Source organism: Cinclus cinclus, chromosome 16, assembly GCF_963662255.1.
Source record: "Cinclus cinclus chromosome 16, bCinCin1.1, whole genome shotgun sequence".
In the NCBI taxonomy this organism is placed as follows: Eukaryota; Metazoa; Chordata; class Aves; order Passeriformes; family Cinclidae; genus Cinclus; species Cinclus cinclus.
The window spans coordinates 13,045,426-13,063,143 of record NC_085061.1 but is presented as its reverse complement, the minus strand read 5'-3'; the positions used below and the strand labels follow the sequence as shown (position 1 = coordinate 13,063,143).

The 17,718-nt window shown below is 41.7% G+C and overlaps 1 protein-coding gene across 1 annotated transcript in view; it reads right to left on the bottom strand.

The window, feature by feature from the left end:
* Positions 1-3,999: 3,999 nt before the first annotated feature.
* KATNIP (katanin interacting protein) overlaps positions 4,000-17,718 on the bottom strand; it is a 56,182-nt gene continuing 42,463 nt past the window's right edge. Inside the window, exons 21-28 of the mRNA XM_062503797.1 lie at positions 15,607-15,764; positions 15,231-15,295; positions 14,752-14,862; positions 12,832-12,971; positions 9,958-10,059; positions 9,130-9,290; positions 6,717-6,805; positions 4,000-5,389 (exon numbers count right to left, since the gene is read on the bottom strand). Of these exons, the coding sequence (XP_062359781.1) occupies positions 5,334-5,389; positions 6,717-6,805; positions 9,130-9,290; positions 9,958-10,059; positions 12,832-12,971; positions 14,752-14,862; positions 15,231-15,295; positions 15,607-15,764 (882 nt within the window). The 3' untranslated portion in view covers positions 4,000-5,333. The remainder of the gene's footprint in view (positions 5,390-6,716; positions 6,806-9,129; positions 9,291-9,957; positions 10,060-12,831; positions 12,972-14,751; positions 14,863-15,230; positions 15,296-15,606; positions 15,765-17,718) is intronic.

Here is a 17,718-nt window from a genome sequence, read left to right as displayed (position 1 = left end):
TTATAGTTCCCCACAATGCCCATCCTCTTTCCACAGACTGCACAAAGTCTGTACATGCTGGCATTTTTGGAAGTCCCATGAGAGATAGGACAGAGACCAGCACTAAGAGTTTGTGAGTCATGTTGATTTTAGTCACACCCAAAGAGACCTCAAGAGAGCTAAAAACTAAAGGCAGGATTTCACTGTGGCCTCACTGCATAACTGAGACCTTCCAGAAATAACCAGGACACGTGGGGAAGGCGGCTCACAGGCCATGTGGGTTTCCTCTCCTAATCAGAGCCACAGCAGTGAGCTGTGGGTGGAGGCTCACGGCGTGCTGGAAGCAATATTCCAGGCTGGGAAACTCCTACCCTGCTGCTCATTGGGATGGTCAGTCCTCTCCTTCAGCCAGCAGCTCAGGAAGGGAACACCAAAGAGCTGTCAGGGAAGCTCAAGTACAGCCCGATTTCCCCCTTCTCCAGTAATTTCTAGGTCACTAAGAAGGAAATCACCAATTGCAAGTGTTTCCTTTTGGGCCCAGATCTTAACACTGCAGCTCTTCACAGGGTCCTGAGCCAGGGTGAAGGGAACTGATGCTGTCAGACAAGGGTGGAAAATTGATCTCTTCCTAGGAAGATTTAGAGGCCAGTTGGACAAGAAATTACTCTAGCTGGGCACTCTGTCCCCATCTCTCAGCTCTTCCTGCAGCTTGGAGATTCACTCTATAATTGCTTTCTTAGTCCACATTTTATCCTCAGTTGACAGAATTCCATTAGGGTGATACAAGCTGTGTGATAAAGGGATGTTTGTGTCTCACATGGGCTCTAAGTCATTTCCCAGCAAACAAGCAAATAGTCACAGAAATGGGCAAAGAGGCCACTGAGCCAGGAAGTCCCATCCTGTGCTCTACCAGCAGGGCCTCAGCCCACAGAAGGAAGCAAACACCCTCCCAGGGTGTCACACTGCTCCTTCTCTGCTCTTCAGAGGAGACACCTCCAAAATAAACAGTTCCGCAGGATTTCTGGGCACACAACAGCTCAGCAAGCACACAGCACTGCCATCCCCAAAAACAGGGACCCCACACAAACAGGAGCCACAGTGCTGTGACACAGGAGTGGGTGACAGACCAAGAGTAAGTGCCTTTCATATGGGAAATGTAAGAAATAAAGTTAATCCTGCAACACAACTGAGCATGTGTGTCTGGGGAGTGTAACAGGTTGGTCAAACCATTAAGGCAGAACGGTGGCTCTGAGCAGCACTTTCAGGATGGTTTTGTCAGGCAAACTGACCTTCTAAGCATGATGATACAGCTAAAAGATAGTCATGATGGGAAAAAAGCTAGAAGGGAACCCAGGAAGGTGCCCCAAATGCTGCAGGGTCACAGTTTCAGTATCTGCAGTATATGGTGAAGGACAATGGTGAAGCCATCACCACGTGGTATCTGTTGGAGTTCACATTTCTTGAAGAATGTTGGAAGAGATTTGGCTACTTCAGTGACTTTTACCAGAAGAACAGCTCCTGCTGGAGCTCAGACTCCTGGATCAGCAGCCCCAGAACAGGGAGGGCAGCCCAAGGCACCCTACACGAGGTCTGGATTCCCATCACTGGCTGCATTCTCCAGGATGGTGTGGAGCTGCACCCAGCAGTGAGGACAGCAGAGAGCAGGAGGGAATGGGGAATGCTTCTCTTACCAATCAGTCAAAAGAAAGCTGACTTCCTTCCCTGCATGTGGCAGAACCCAGATGTCAATACAGCCCTTCATGTTTGCTCCCACCTGACTTCTGCTAGGAAGTGAGCATTTCCTGGAGACTTCAGAAAGCTTAAAGACTCCCCATTCAACCTCCTTCATGCACTGCTCTCCCCCTCACAGCCTCACTGGCAGCAATTTCTCTGGCCATTGCAGGGTGTTCCATGCCACCAGCCCAGCACACAGCCTTGACGTGGTAGGGCAGGGCATCACCAGGGGAACGACACAGCAGGGACATGGTACAAGTGCAGCAGGAGCAGGAGATTTTACAGAGAACAGCACCACCTGAACAGGATGCTGTAGTGCAATTCATGTCCCAGTCCAGCCTAAGCCATGAGCAGGGCTCAGTTTAATTCAGCTGCTGGATGTAGCTCCTATGGGTTCGTGGATGAGTGTCCTGACTCAGGAATACACAAGTTTCCATGTCTTCTGTGCTGCCCTTTACACCCTGCATCACTGCTTGCTCCCTCATCCATGGACAGGTGCCTCTCCCTGCTGTTTAAATGCTCCTGGATTAAAGCACAAAAAGGCAGAAATTGAAAAGTTGCAGGCCTTTCCAAGCATTTCAGATTACACTGTGAAGACTGACAAAAATATCTTTTTCTAGATCAAAAAGTAGGCAGCCTGGCATGTACTTCCTCACAGATTATTTCTTTATCCTCTGCCCTTCTCAGTGTCACTGTGGGACAAACAAATTTGTTTCTATTATCTTGATCCAAGCCCTTTAAATCCAACTACAACAGGTAAAGGTGACCAACTATGGCATAAAGGTCTTTACAGGGCCCAGACACTGAAATCGGGTAAAACTTTATTAATTTACATCCAAATCTTCAGCAAGAATTCCTATGAATCCTTCCTTTTCCTTTGCTGTGCTTTTGACAATGTCAAATGATGTTACTGGGCATATCCTTGCTGAATTATTCCTGCTGAAACTGTGCCTGACATTGACTCGAGGGCTCCGTGGGGATTTTCTTGATTGCATGTTTACTCTTCCTCTTGTCCCTCCTGTAAATGCCAGTCTGACATGAATGTACTTGTATATATTATAAAAAAAAAAAAAAGAAAAAAAAAGATGAAAAATGGAATAAACCTTTTTTTTTTTAACCCTGACTTACTGAGGAAATGAGTCAAGTGTCTATGTTTGAGTGTATAGGGCTGACTAGGACTCTTAATTATCTTTGGTTATATAAAGGGTCATTACATCTCAGCTCCAATTAGGAGGGCAAACGCTGACAGCTCCTACCCCACAGAGATGAATGAAGTATTTTCCAAACATTATGCTGCTCTCTAGAATGACTGACTAGAACCAAGGACTCCATTAGGCTGCGCCTTGGTGGTTTTTGTCATCCCAGACAGCAGGCTGGCAAACCCTTCTTTCACACACAGACACTGCAGAGGAGGATGTTCCACTACTTGACAAGCTTTTAAAATGTTTTCAAGACTATAATGGTCTTTGCACAGCGTGGCAGTTGTGGGGAATCTCCTGAATGGGTACAAGGGCTGCTGGGAGAGGATGGTAAATGTTGAAGCCATTGCACTCTGTGGCAGACGCCTGACCAGCTGCACTGGATACAGATTTCCAGGGACAAAAGATGCTGAAAATTGGCTGCAGTCACCAGCTGAGGTGAGGACGACTTGGTGGCAGGGAAGCACAGAGAGAACCATTACACATCTGAGCTTCACCAAATAGTTCCAAAACCTGGAGCATTAGGGTTGAAAAATCATTAGCCCACCATGCAGGACTTGACATGCTCCAGACAGATACAGAGAACACAGGTGAGCACAGCAAGTCCTCTCCCCCTCATACCTTTTCAGATCAATAAGAGAGATGCTGTTCAGTGCCAGGAAACAGCAGATTTCATTTCGCTGCACAACCAATGCAATTTTCTCAGAAGAACAAACAATGTGACAGGCCTCATCACACCTAGAGATTGCCCACATGACAAATCCATGATTGTCCCTTAAGCCTTGAAAACCTTGCAGCACCCTCTCCCCTTCCAAACACAGACATTTATATCTGAGCCCTTCCAATACTCCTCCTCTCAGCTCCTCCTCTTTTTCATTTGGAGTTGCCTGTTATATGATTTGGAGCAAAAGTTAGCACTCAGTTTTTGCTGAGAGTTCTCAGGGGAGAACTCTCAGAACAAGAGGATTCTTTAGTCAGTGCAGCTTGGGAAGAGCCCTTAAACAAAGTACAATGTACTCACACACACTATTTCACATTTAAAAGTAAAGTAGTTTGTATTTAGTACAAAATAAATTCTTTTGCTCCATCAGTACACAGAAACCTGGGAAATGCATTGTTATCTTGTGTCCTTTCAGCTCAGGCAACAGCAGTGATGTTTTAATAAGCAAATATACAAGATATTACACTCCTGACAGGACAGAAAAGGAAGCAGCACAGTTTGTTTCTAAATTGAGCTGCACCAGCATCTCTGGTTTATGTGTGAAAGCACATCCTGACTTCAGCACTCAGTTCTCTCTGGAAACAATCACAGAATCACAGGAATGAGCAAGTTCTAAATGAGAATCCAGGGAAGAGATTTACAGGTTGTCACAAACACCAAGTTTTCAGGGAAAAATACATTTGCATAGCAAATTCTGCAGCATATTTAGTTAGAGTTTTTATTTAAATGACTACATGTGCAGGATATTTTTGTTTAAAAATGCACTTTTCTCCTAACCTTCATCTAAGTAAAAGGCATTTACCATTTCTCAGAAGTGATGATCTGTTGCTGGCAACATCTGGTTAGTGCAGCACAGAGGCATGGCCTCCTTGTTCATATAAATTCAGGAAAAATAGGAGGAAAAAAACATTGCTCTGTAGCAGGAGGACTCTGAAGGATGTGCAGAGCACCTGTCAATGGCACTCCAGGCAAAACACCTCACTTGCTTTTTCCATGGTAGTGAAATGATGAAAGAAATAATTATTTCACTGCAAAACATGAAAAGGTGACAGCTGAAATGCACTTATTAAACCTTGATAAAGCCACTTCCTGATCTCCACTTCCTAAAGGCAGCCATCACATTTCTGCAAGCCCAGTGGAACCTGTCTAGGTGTCAGAAACAGTGGCAGCTCCTAGAGACAGCCCTGGCATCCAAACATGCCCAGAGACAGACAGCTAAAGAGTATTTCCTCTAACAAGTACATTTCTCACAGAACTATTTACAGGCATCAGAAATAAAGCAACACCTCCTTCTAGTGAGAATCTTTGTGATCATCCAGCTAGGATTTAGGAATAAAAGCTTCAGAAATAATCTAAAAACCTGTGGACAATCCTGCTTAGCCCAAGTTCTCTGTACTTGGCAGAACAGTTGTCAGCAGAAAGGTTCTCACTCTCTCCTTTATGTTCCTCCTTCCCTGGATTTTCAATTAGGAGATAAGGGGGGAAATTCAGACAGATCACGAGCAAAAAATCCTCCAGGATACTGAATTCATGCTTTACATTTCATTCTGAAGAATATTTCCTGTAGCAAGTAAAACTGTCTCTCACAAGAGGAGGTGGTTCAGCAGCAGCAGACATGGAAAATCTTCCATTTGGGTATGCATATTTTGGAGATCTGGATTGCAGTTACTTAGGGCTGGATGCATTCAGGACTTCCCTTGTTATCTTTTCCTCCTCTGCAATCCTTTCTCGCTGATGCAGGTTTTGGGGCGCAGAGCTGTTGATGAAAATGAAGGGCTGCTTTAGGACTGTACACTGACAGGGAAGCCATGGATTAAAATGAGGAACAAAAATGCCCATTTCTCTTTCCACCCCTGAGGGAAGCCAAGCCACCCTTCTCAGTAATGTTTCTTACACTGACAGTGAGTACTGCCAGCTTTTTCACAGACCCATGGAATTGCTTTCCTGTGCAACCTGCTCTGAATTTAGGGTTGACGCTGTCCTGAGCAGGAGGCTGGACCCTCCCTCAGGAAAGGAATCCCCTAAGGTCTCCTCCAACCCAAATCATTCCACAAATGTGTTATCAAATGTGTTACATCTGTGGCTGATACCAGCCAGGACTGCAAAGGGGAAATGGGGCAGAGGGCAACAGGCCACCCTCAACTGGTGACTTCAGAGGCTGTGTGTCCTCAATGCTGGAAAAGATGTGATGGCCATGGCAGTGACAGCTGTTCTTTACTGGACATGTCTGTTCTGGAAGCCAGGATGCATTCCAGTGGGTACAGGATACTTTTGCCAAGTATTGTTAAATATCATAACTTCCAAGCTGTTTTTTTACAGGCAATGGCATTTCAAATCCTTCTCCTACAGAACTGTTATTAAAAGCCATCAAATAATATCTGTAACACTTCCTAGAGAACTAATTGGAGAAAGTGTCATGCTCAGGAGAGAAAACCAATCATGAATATACCAGCTTGGCTGAGAATTTGAGATGTATTTAGGGAGCTATTCTGAGTAATTTACAATGAATGACTGGTACTCTTCAGACTATAAATACAATCTACTCTTTCTCCTTGGGAAAAAAAGAGAGGTTGTCTTTTTAATTATCACTTTGTAAGCAAAAAGACCAACCAGAAAGACAGTGGGAGGAATAGAGTCAACACGTTTTCCCCCTTGTTACAATCACTGTGATTCTGGGTTTGCTCAAGGAGCAACAAGCAGCTGATTCTCAGACACATCTGCACCATCTCTGAAGCTGCTTAAAAGGCCAGTGGGGATGCAATGAATTTATTATTCCAAAAGCTATCAATGAACCTGTACAATTAACAGCCATTTTCAAATTATCTTCAGCCAGTTTCTTTGCTGAGGATTTCTGCATTTGTGGTGCTGTGAGCCACAACCACATCATCCCCTTTCAGATCTAGATACAGAGTAGAAACCCACAGGAAGAGGGAATTTGCAGTTTGTCTTTCTATGACAGAAAAAGCAGAGCTAAATATACATCAGACTTCCCACTTTTCCCAGTTTAGGGCTATAACAATGCTCATTATCCACACTCTGTCTGCAGGAATTGAGCAGCAGAAAAATGTGAAGACAGAACTCACCCGGATCAGCCTCAATTTGTTTCTTTTTGCTGCTGGTGACAATCTCATTTTCATTCATCATTCGTACATCCTGATCCTCCACGTGATTGCTGAAAAGATTGAAATCAGCACAACGGCCAAAACAATCATCATTGGGAAAAGTTATGAGAGTTCTGGACAAGGATACCAAAGAAGGGATGTCTGGAGTGCCACAGCTCCACAGCACAGCCCCACTACACAGGAATTATCCTGTCCTCATCCACCTGAAGGATTTCTTGCCAGTTTTAATTAGTGGCATTCATTCAGGCACACATTCAAATATAAATATCATATTTACTCTACAATTTTCAAGCCTGCCTACACAGCTTGAACCACAAAGTAAAGTGAGATTTTAAATCAGAGATTTTAAAAATCCTCATATGGAACTTACACACTGCTTCATAATACTGAAAAAGCATTATTTGAAACTTTTCTGAACTAAACAAAATTCATTTATTGTGACAAGTTTTGCTTGCAGGCTGCTGCAAAATTTTAACCATTTCTATTTGTGAAAGAAGTTATAACTTCAAAGGTACATTAAACTAAACAGATTACTGAGAAGAACATGAGCTGAATTGAAAGGTAAGGAAAACATCACTGATAACATCTCCCCTTCGCATAGACCAAAAAAAAAAAAAAAACCCAACAAATATTTGTGCCTTTGCAATAAAAGAAGTGCATTTTTCCTTTTTTCTCCTAATACTGCAGAAAATGGGTTTCTATTTCTGAAGAAAAATGTAATGTCTCTCAAACTGTCACAGTGAAACAGAAGAGCCAATACTGAAGCAAACCAAAACTTATACTACTGATGATAATATCAGGCTCAAGTTCAGGTTCATAAAATACTGAACAGTGCCATGTGAAAGAGAATAGGCCAACATCACAAGCAACAATACATAAAAGCTCCAGAGCATTTTTAAAATGAAGGGATATTATCCAGCAGGTCTTCCATTGTTGCTGAAGTATCCTGTATTTTAGTAGGGTGGGAGGTGAAAAAAAGAGAAAAGATGACTGCAGACCAGGCTGGGAAGAAAGAGCAAGAAAACTCTGGCACTAAAGTCTGGAAGAGAAAAGGCTCAGCATGTTCTCAACTGGAAAAGAGACCAGGCAGTGTTTGTGACCCCAAAAACTCCTCTTTCAAGTAGATCAAAGGACATATGTCTTATAAATATGTGCAAAGGAAGTTATGTGAAAAAGATCTGTGATTACAGATGGTGCTACCCTGGTTTCAGTAAAATAATTTTACTCATAGAAAGATCTGAAGCTGAGGAAAGTAAAGGCTCATTTGCCATCTTCCTCCTTTGTCTATCCCATTGAAAATTTTCTCCAAACTTTTATTTCCTCAAGGCATTTTCATTTCAGCGACTTTTTCACTCTGAGAAATTGTTCACCTCCAAGTTTTACCATGACAACACAGCCACTCGTACAAAAACATGAGTCCAACACAACAAATCCAAATAATAATTTATTCAACCTCTGACAGGACCAGTGGCCAACAGCCAATGCTTTAGGGAAGCACAAGAAAACAAACCCTGTAGGCAAATGTGAACTTCTGTCTTTATTCAGAGCATCTCGTGTTCCTTCTGCTTATTTCTAAATGTTTGAATTACCTTCTGAGTGGATCACACACCATTTATCCATGCAAAACTTCACTTTTTTTCCTAAGTGATGCATGTGCAAAACATTCTATTTGTCAGCTGTCCCACATATAAGAAAGTGTTCATTTCTATAAGCTTTCATTTTTTTCACTTTTCAATCCCATTTAAAATAAATTATTCTTTCAAATCTTTGCTTTCCTTGCCAGGGACTGTTTTTTAGACCCTACCAATCCTGGCCTTTTAAATGTAAGTGCATTTTTCACTGGATTTCATCACATTCTTCATGAGATTGCCACCTTAGTGGTTTCAAAGCATCATTCCCCCAAATGCAATTCATTCCTCATTTTAGAAGTTCATTATTTTAGACTGTTTATAAAATAGTAGAATTCTGGCTCCTTAATTAGCATCTGTGTCAAATCAGAGGAGTTTATTTTCTTTAATTTTGATGCTTGTTTTCTTTTCATGAACTTTCTATTTTTTCCCCCTCTATGTAGTATCATTGGAATTTATTAATCCTTCTGTAAGGAAGCCTAATTTTTTAATTTTGTGTTTACAGGCTTTCATGAAAATAGATGTAAATCTAAATCATGAATACCAGGAAGTGCTAAAAGATGCTTGCAAACAAAGCTGGTAGTTTGGTCCTCATATCTAAAAATCTACTTACTCCTCCTCAAGTGAGGCCAGGGATGCTCTGAAAGGGAATTTTCCTCAGCAATACACACACTGCTGACATCAGTCACATCAAACCAGTTTTTAAAGCCAAAGTTCTTTGTCCCAACCAAGATCCACTCACGTACCTGATAACAGTTCTCCTCTCCTGGTGGCAAATCCTCTCATCATCTGTGAAGAGGATGGTGTGGTAGGGCACCACGGGGTCACACGTGGGGAGGATGCCTGACACCACATGGCTCACCATGTCCAGAATCCCATTGTACACCAGTAAATCATCCACCAGAAGCTACAAATATTGAAGAAATAAACAAAAATCCATCAGGAAATGAGGCCTTACTTTCAGCAGCTGTTTCTAGCAATTAACTAGAAAGCATTTTGCCCTTATTGTTTCACAAATCCAATGATTAATTTAGCTTTCGCTTTCCTTAAAACTTCCATTTCTCTCTATTTGCTGCTGGAGTTTGAAATTTTTTTCCTCCCCAATTTTTTTTTTTTTTTAATCTTGTCATTGATATTTTTAAATGCACTTTCAAGTAAGTAATTAAAAATGCATTTTGTGTTTTACATAATTGCCATTCTATTCACTGGGGTGAATCACTTTTAAATCTAGGAATTAATGAATCTCACCCCACTTCAGCTGTCTAAAACTTGGGTTTGTAGTTCAAACTAGTCTTCCATGCCTACTCTACAGTCAGTGGAAAAAGGCAAGTGTTATTTTGTCTTAAGAAAATTATCTAAGACAAAAATCAGAAAGTTTTCTTTCCCTGGACAGAAAAGGCAGGATAGATGACTGGCATAGATTAGTCATATTAATATTAAATGCAGAGTTAAATGAGATGAATCCCATCCTTTGAGATTACATGGAATCACACTTCAACAAACTGTGAGAACACGTCCAGAATGGAGCCAGCTGACTCACCAGGACATACAAAATGCACAGGAAAATGACTTACACCAAACTCCTTCACACCTCTCTGAGGTGTCTTGGCATAATTCCATAACTTGATCATTGACACAGTAGTAGGTACATCAAAAATGACATACACCCTATTCACCTGTAAAAGAGAATTTATATTTAACAGTACAAATTCCCCAAAGAATTTAAATTATCATGCATGTTACATCAAAAGAGGTTCCCATCTGAAGAGATATGGCTGGAGGTCAGATAACTGATGCTGAGGATGGAAGTTCAGCTATCATCCCTGCTGGTAATTCCCAGATGTTTGCTGTACCCCACAGCTTCTCTGAAAAGCACAGAAGATGAGACCTAGAGCATCCTTGTCATCCTGGACTGCCTGGAAATTGGAGGAGGGGGATAGAGACGCTTTTAATGAGTATTTCATAAACCAAATACAGACATTACATATCCTTAGAGATTAGACAAGCTGATGCCTCTTCTGAGCTGCTCTATTCTGCATGGAGCCTGCAAGAGAGACAATTTCAAGGACCTGGAATGCCAGGACAAGGGGGAATGGCTTCCCACTGCCAGAGGGCAGGGTTAGGTGAGATACTGGGAGGGAATTGTTCCCTGTGAGGGTGGGCAGGCCCTGGCACAGGGTGCCCAGAGCAGCTGTGGTTGTCCCTGGATCCCTGGAAGGGTCCCAGGCCAGGCTGGATGGGCCTGGAGTAACCTGGGGTGATGGAAGGTGTCCTTGCCCATGGCAGGGGTGGGACTGAATGAGCTTTAAGGTCCCTTCCAACCCAAACCACTCTGTGAATCCATAATTTTATTCTATTCCATCTCTTTCTCTCAAATATGAATGGAATCCACCTTTCTATTTGCAAGACTAAAATTTCCCCTGTATGCCCTGAAAGCTATTGCAGAAATTTTGCAATTTTTGTGTGAGTTATACTACCAGGAATTTAGAGACAATCCTCCAGATGCTTACTAAACAATTACTGCTTAAGGTATTATTCATCTGCCTTTCAGTGACGTTAATGTCAAGATGTTAAGACCAAAGATTAGGCAGGCAGGAAACCAATCTTGCCTGCTACAGTTAATTCCATGCTTTTCCTTTTATGAGCCACTATATCAACTTTGGATCAACATATCTTAAGCTTCATCTTTAGTATCCTCTGAAGTTTTAATCCTTTGATGTACTAGAGAAGATACTGTAGGTTATATTAAATCATTATGCTGGAGTTTTTTTACTGAAGAAAGAAAGGTAGATTGGATCAACAGAAATGTTTGCATCTGTGATTTTCCATGAGACAACTGGAGCACTGTCCCCAACAACAACTGTTGGACCACAGCAAATTATATATTTGATTAAAAATCCATTCAAAGAAAGAAATAAAATGACAATCAGTAACAGGAGAACAAATAATTCAAATTCCGCTCGTGTAAGAAATGAATTTGAAAACAGGAAACCACTTTTAGAATCAAAAAGAAAAAGAAGGAAAGGAAGGAAAAGAAAGGCTATAATAGCACTTCCCTTCAAGCTTCTGAAGCTTCCAATACATCAAAGAGTTACTGCAGCTTTGCAAGCAGCCTGCACTGAGGATGGGAGCACTCACAAGCTCTGGTTCAGCAGCCCAGCTCCAGAGGCTCAGCATCAATAGGCTGATTGCTCCATCCAGCACCTCCCAGCTCAACAACCATCCCAGGGAAGATGGAGGAGGGAAAAGTACTCTGTGCATTTTACAGAGGTGTAATTTGCTACAGTTCAAGGACAGCAAACACCACTAAATCGCTTCTGCCTCCTGCATTTCACACATTATCAATTTACTCTTTAATACTGGTATTTTGTGCTCTTCTGCAGTACTTTGGTTCAGGCAGAACAACACAAAGAGAGAGAACTTCAGGGCCTGTTATTTTCCTTTTTCCCCAAGTGAAACAGCCTCTGCAAGCATGTCTTTTGTAAGGACATGAGCACACACAGGTGATTGTCAAATCAATCAGTCATCCTCTTAATAGAGACATCTGAGCATCCCATCAAATTGCCAGGATTCAGGATGTGGGATCTACACAGCAGGAGCCTCAGGCATCACACAGACCTTCCACATCTCCAGGAAATGCAAGTGCTCACTATTCCCAAGTACACTTAAAAGCTTTACCTTAATTATAGCCCTTTGTTACAACACATCATTATATAAATTAACAATTCCTCACTTTTAATATTCTAATTAATAACTGCAACATCTGGAGTGAGGATTTCAACAACACAGTAAATGATAGCTTACCACATATATTTTGTTTTCTTTTTAAATCCATTCTCTTATAAGAAATAAAACCACCTTAATTATGCCCCTTACAGGCCCCTAAAAAATGTCCTTTCCCAAAACAAGGCCAGAAGTCATCTAAGTTTATTTACTTTTCCTGTTCAGATTTTTTATATCCCAGCTATGAATCATGGGACTTCTAAAAGGGCTGAATCATTTGTGGCCTTAGGACATGAAATACTAAGTCTGCTATCCCTAATCTACAAATTTGAATTCAACACAGATAATGAGATTAAAAAATAATTTTTCACTGTTGGAACAATACTCAGTGTATTTTATAAAAGTTAACTTAAAAGCACCAGGAAGGTGTTTATTGCACAGAACTCCTCCGGCAGTATCTTTGTCACAGTGACTCAAAAAGCATCTCTGGAAAATCTTCTGTTGTTGCCCCATGAAGAGAGGAGATGGCAAACCTGGGAAACCTCCACTGCTGCTGCCTGTGCAGTGCAGAGAGGCTGCAATAAAAACAACTTCTAAAAAGCAGTGATTTAGCATCTGTTACTAATATCAAATTTAGCTATCAATTCTATATGCTTCCCCTTTCCTCCATGCTTCCAGTTCCATCCACACACATCACTAAAACAGAATGAAAAGAGAAAATGTACCAAACCAGGAAGAACTGGTGCCAGCCACATGTGCCTGCCATCAGTGGTGTCATTCACTCTGTCAATCAGTTTGTCTGGAGTCCGGATGTCTCCAGATACATCATCCAAAATGTTGACACTATCTGGAAAAGCAGCAATATCTGAAAAAAAACTTTAAGCATAAATAACCCAAAAATGGATATTTCAGAAACACCATATTTAAAAGTTTATGCTCTTCACAACTTCATGAATGAGTTTCCACCAGTACAGCAGTACTCCCTAGACTGCAAACCTGTGGAACTTAGGGGCACATACTTAAAAGCAGGACAACCCTTAGATATTCTGGCATTCCAGTTTATTTTTAAAATAGGAATCAACTAACCAGCTGCATTTAATTCATTCTCAAATATGTACTTATGACTTCATCAATAAAGCTCCGTTATCAGGAATAGGCACTTCCTGACAATGTCCCATATTTTTATCATAAGCTTGTGCAAATTCTTCACATAAAACCTATCTCAAGAAGAGTGTCTTTGCAGGAGGCAGTCATCAGTCAGACTAGGTTTTGCTTGAGTTCCTCAAGGTTTGTGGTAAAAATCAGTGACTGTGTAATGCAAACTTTTTTCATTTCTTTGAGAGGGAAAGATTGAATTCCCATTGAACAGGCAAAAAGATTTTCTCTGTAAGAGAACATTTACATTAAAAACACATATGAACGTTAAAGACATGCAAAGAAATGTGGATGGGTGACACTGTCTTAAGAATTATGAATCCCAAGCAATCCAGTTGGAGGGATATTAACTTCCCCATCCTGCTTTCTAAAAGTCTGTAAGTATTTAAAAAGAACTGAAGGAATGACACAACAATGCCTCAAGTGTTTAAGAAAAGCTTGATTCAGTAGTGAATTACCAAATTAAATATTGCACTAAGACAAATATTCTCTTGTGGGATCCTAATACATCCCACACACAACTGCACAGGCAGGAACAGGTGATCATTCAAAAGGAGCTGAAAATTCTTTACCTGGCTTTACTGTTTTGCACTGTAGAGCTGTACCAGGTCCCTTAAAAATGCCTGGTTCTTAAAGACAATTTATTACCACTTCTCAATTTCAAAATGTTTTGTGTCCATTATAAATATTTCAAATTCCAAGTGTATCATACAAGATACAAATCAAAATAGCACTGGGGGAAAAGCCTTTATTTCATTGAATTCCCTATTTATTAGGCAGTGAGGATCCTTAGAGATGAACAATTCCTGCAGCATTTGTGCTATTTATTTTCAGGGGTTAAGAAATGTTCCTTCCGTGTACCTGAACTATGGGAGTTGTATGTTGGGGTATGAAACTTTCAGCTCTTAAAGACTTTGGCTGGTACAGAGCACAAAGTGTAACCTTGATGAACATCAATCTTCCCAACATGCCCTTCATTCCCTCTTGGATCTCTAGGGAACTCTGAATCAGATTCAAACTCTCAGCCCTGATCTTCATGACTGCACTGGGTGTCTAGAACAGCCTTAAATCTCCAGAACAACAGTCATTAAAAATTTCTTTCTTGAGGCACAATGAAAGATTCCATTAAAAACAAAAAAAGCACTGAACTCAATATTTTCTTATGAATTTATAGCTCAGCAAACTTCCTGGTCCTTCCCCACCAAAGAAGAAATGTCAAGAGCAGAAAATACCACACCCTTCTTAAGCCTTCCCTTCTCTTAACTTTGTCCTGCTTTGTTGGTGCATCCCACTGAGAGAATAAATGTTCTGGAATTACATAGAATCCATAAAAACATATGGAAAAGAGGTTCATCACCCAAATACAGGGAAAGAGATGCAGAGTTAATCCCACAGGACAACCTGGCAGTGTGGAAGTGATGCCCCGTGACAATTTGCCAAGGAGTAAAGTGCATCAGCAGGGCCAGGGGTGCTTGGTGTGCAAAGGATACTGTTTTCAGTCAGGAAGATTTGCTCTCCGTGTTCATTGAACAACTCCAGCCCATTCAAACCAATGTAGTAGGGATCACCCCAGCTTGTCAGGAGCTGGAACTGGAAAATAACTAAAAAACAAAATGCTATTAAGGAAAACATCAATACAGAAGCTTTGTCCTAACAGACAATTTAATGTGCAGTTTGAAAAATTACTGTGCAGCCCACAATGTCAGATACTCTTATTTGCAGTTCAGGAGAAAAAGCTACCAGAGGATCTGAAAACAGACCACACATTCATATATGATGTTTCATTGATTTATTCTTAAGCCATAACTTTATGGAAGCCTTTCTCATATTCTTGATATCTTGTTACTATCTTCAAGCACCCAAAACTGTTGGAATCAAAAAGCTCAGGACTCCTAACTATGATATGTAACTCTAAAATATATAACTCTAAAATATTCCATGTGACAAGGAAGATGACAGGGAAGGATACAACCACAGGGCATTAATGGTGCTTCATAGTCCATACTGGCTTGTTCCAGTGTCCTTGAAGCAGTCCTGCCAAAAAAAAACACAAGGCAAATCAGGTTTGTTACGTACCCTTGGCTCATTCAGAAAAGAAGAGAACATATCCAAAGAACTAAACCTCCACAGACACCACCCCAACCCCTCCACCTGTGATGATGGACCAAACTCCCCTCAGACCTCAGTGAAATTTGGTCAGGGTGAAGCAAGTGAAGCTCTGCTCTAAGTGCTCCATGTTTTCATCACGGAGCCTGACACAGTTGGCCCCAACAGGGAATGTGAAATGGCACTACCACAGTGAAGGGAAATCATGTGCTTCAGACAGCACAGACATCCTATTTTACCTCCTGTGTACTTTAGGAGTCGGCTGGGGCTGTAGATAGTCAAGAAAGAGAATTTCCTGAGCAAAGTCAAAGTGGCAGTTGCCTGGTCCCTTTCGGATAAGGAAGCCCTCCAGTGGGGAGATGCTGTGCCCATCCAGCATCACATGGACCACCTTAGCCTGGTTTAAAAGAACAAAACATAAGATTACATGTCATTACCATTACCAAAACGTAAGACTACCTGTCATTACCATGACATGACTTACATTAAAATAACTGCAAACAATTCCATTCACTTCAGAGACTGAAACAATTTCATTTAGCTGTATATATTTCATTCCTCTAGAGTCTGACTTCCTTTGGCAAAAGAAAGCCTAACCCAACAGATACCAGCTGCAATCCATAAGTGTCCATGTCATCACTGACATTGATGGGGATGGCAGAGCTGAGGATTTGGGGTGGGAAATACTAAAAAAATGTATTGACAGATCCTTCAATTATGTGCTGCACTAGATCTCAGCAAACTGAAGCTGCCCTTCTTCACAGAGAGGGTGCTCAAGCACTGGCACAGGCTGCTCAGGGAAGTGGTGGAGATCCCATCACTGGAGGGATTTCAAAGAGCTGTAGATGAGACACTTGGGGACATGGGTCAGTGCTGGCCTTGGCAGTGGGAGGGTCACAGTTTGACATGATGACCTTACAGCTCTTTCCCAACCTAAACAATCCTCTGATTCCTGAGCCTGCAGCAATATTTACATACATCAAGAGAATGGGAAGGCTCAGCTCTCAAGTCAGCTCATGTCACAAAGGGAATCTGAGGAGATAAAATGCACCTGAATGCTCTGCTCTGCTAAATCAGCCGGGATTGCCCAGCCCTGGCTGATGGCACCCTTCCAGAAATCTCACAGCCTGGTGCTCTCTCCAGAGCAGATTTTGGTGTTTCTGTTGCATTTACAGCAGCCTGTACTTCAGCAGTTCTATTTATCTTTGTGGCAGGTGGCCCTTGGACTTCTCCAGGATCACACAAACTCCTCTGCCAAGCAGAGCTGTGTGTAACCTCAGGGTATATGAATAAAGGAAAGGTACCTGTACCACACAGAGACAATTGAGCTGTGGCCACCTCAGAGATGCAAGCACACCTTATCCAACCTCTGGAGATTAAAGTGAGTAATTCAGGCATATTTATTCAGATGATGCAGGAGTCCTGGCCCCTTCACCCTCCCCCAGCAGCACCATGTGGAGCTTTATCCATGACCTCAGGTGCAGAACAATTCAATCACACTGCAACAATTAATCACTGCACCTTGCTCTCTAATATGTTAAACATAAATTAATGTTCATCACAAGCAGCATTTACTGCCCTGGGTCTTTCACTAGCTACCAGTTTGTGCTAGACTGGAGGAGGGGCTCGGTTCTTTCCGTGAAGATTAATTAGGAGGGAACGTTTGTATGACTACCAAGTGTGGAGAAATAACTATTTCTGGCTTCATCTTTAATACACTTGGGATCAAATAAAGGAAACATCTTTTTCATATGAGAAACTCTTCTGCATGCTACTTTCCAGCTGAATAAGTCTGCCAGGCTAAGGAGGGGAAGTGAGAAATCCACTGAAATACACTTCCCTAAACAGAAACACGTAGTGAATGGGAAGTCTGGAGAGTGAGAGATGGAATCTTACCTATTATACCACAGCTGCTTATATTTATGTGCCCTTTACAGCCCTCATTTCTAAGTAATTCTCATCATCTGAGGAGGCACTCAGCCGTCACATATTCCATTTTACAAATAGCATAACAAAGCTCTCACAAGGTGATTTTTCACAGAGCTGCAAATAGCACCCAAGTCTTCATTCTGACAGTCACTGCCGTTACCCTCTCACCCTAAAGCTGTGAATAGAATCCCCAGCCTGCAGCTGCCTAACAAATCATTCCATCTCACACCCAGGGACTGGTTCCTAGAAGGAGCAGCAATACTTCAAGAGACAGATGTCAGGATGCCCCGGGTTTACAGCCTAAGCACTCCTTTCCTGTGGCCCAGTAGACCCTGCATCTTTTGTTTTCCAAATAATTTATTTTATCCTTCTACAAGACTGCAGGTATGGGATCCTCCTTTAAGAGGTATCCACTAACTTAT